Genomic DNA, 205 nt, shown 5'->3' on the forward strand with positions numbered 1-205 from the left:
AGGAAAACCATGATTTAATTTAACGACAGTGAAGCCTTAGGAAAAAAGAAGGAATTAGGAAGGAAAAGAAGATAATAAGGAAATTAGAACGGACCTCAAGATGATCAGCGAGATTAACGATAATCCAGTTAGGATTAAGATTTGCATTGAGCCATTTCCCCTTGTGCTTTAGTTGTAGACCCCCACTCTCGTTTTGCATAAGAAG

General features: G+C 37.6%; 1 protein-coding gene across 1 annotated transcript in view; it reads right to left on the reverse strand.

Moving 5' to 3' along the window:
* Positions 1-205, reverse strand: part of LOC110425412 (fe(II)/2-oxoglutarate-dependent dioxygenase 5-like) — a gene marked incomplete at its 5' end in the record, with an annotated part of 716 nt that overhangs the window by 373 nt on the left and 138 nt on the right. Inside the window, one exon of the mRNA XM_021440322.2 lies at positions 95-205. This exon is cut by the window's right edge and continues 138 nt beyond it. Within this exon, the coding sequence (XP_021295997.2) occupies positions 95-205 (111 nt within the window). The remainder of the gene's footprint in view (positions 1-94) is intronic.

Source organism: Theobroma umbraticum, unplaced genomic scaffold (genome assembly GCF_002168275.2).
Source record: "Theobroma umbraticum cultivar Fairchild unplaced genomic scaffold, ASM216827v3 scaffold_81.0, whole genome shotgun sequence".
Lineage (NCBI taxonomy): Eukaryota > Viridiplantae > Streptophyta > Magnoliopsida > Malvales > Malvaceae > Theobroma > Theobroma umbraticum.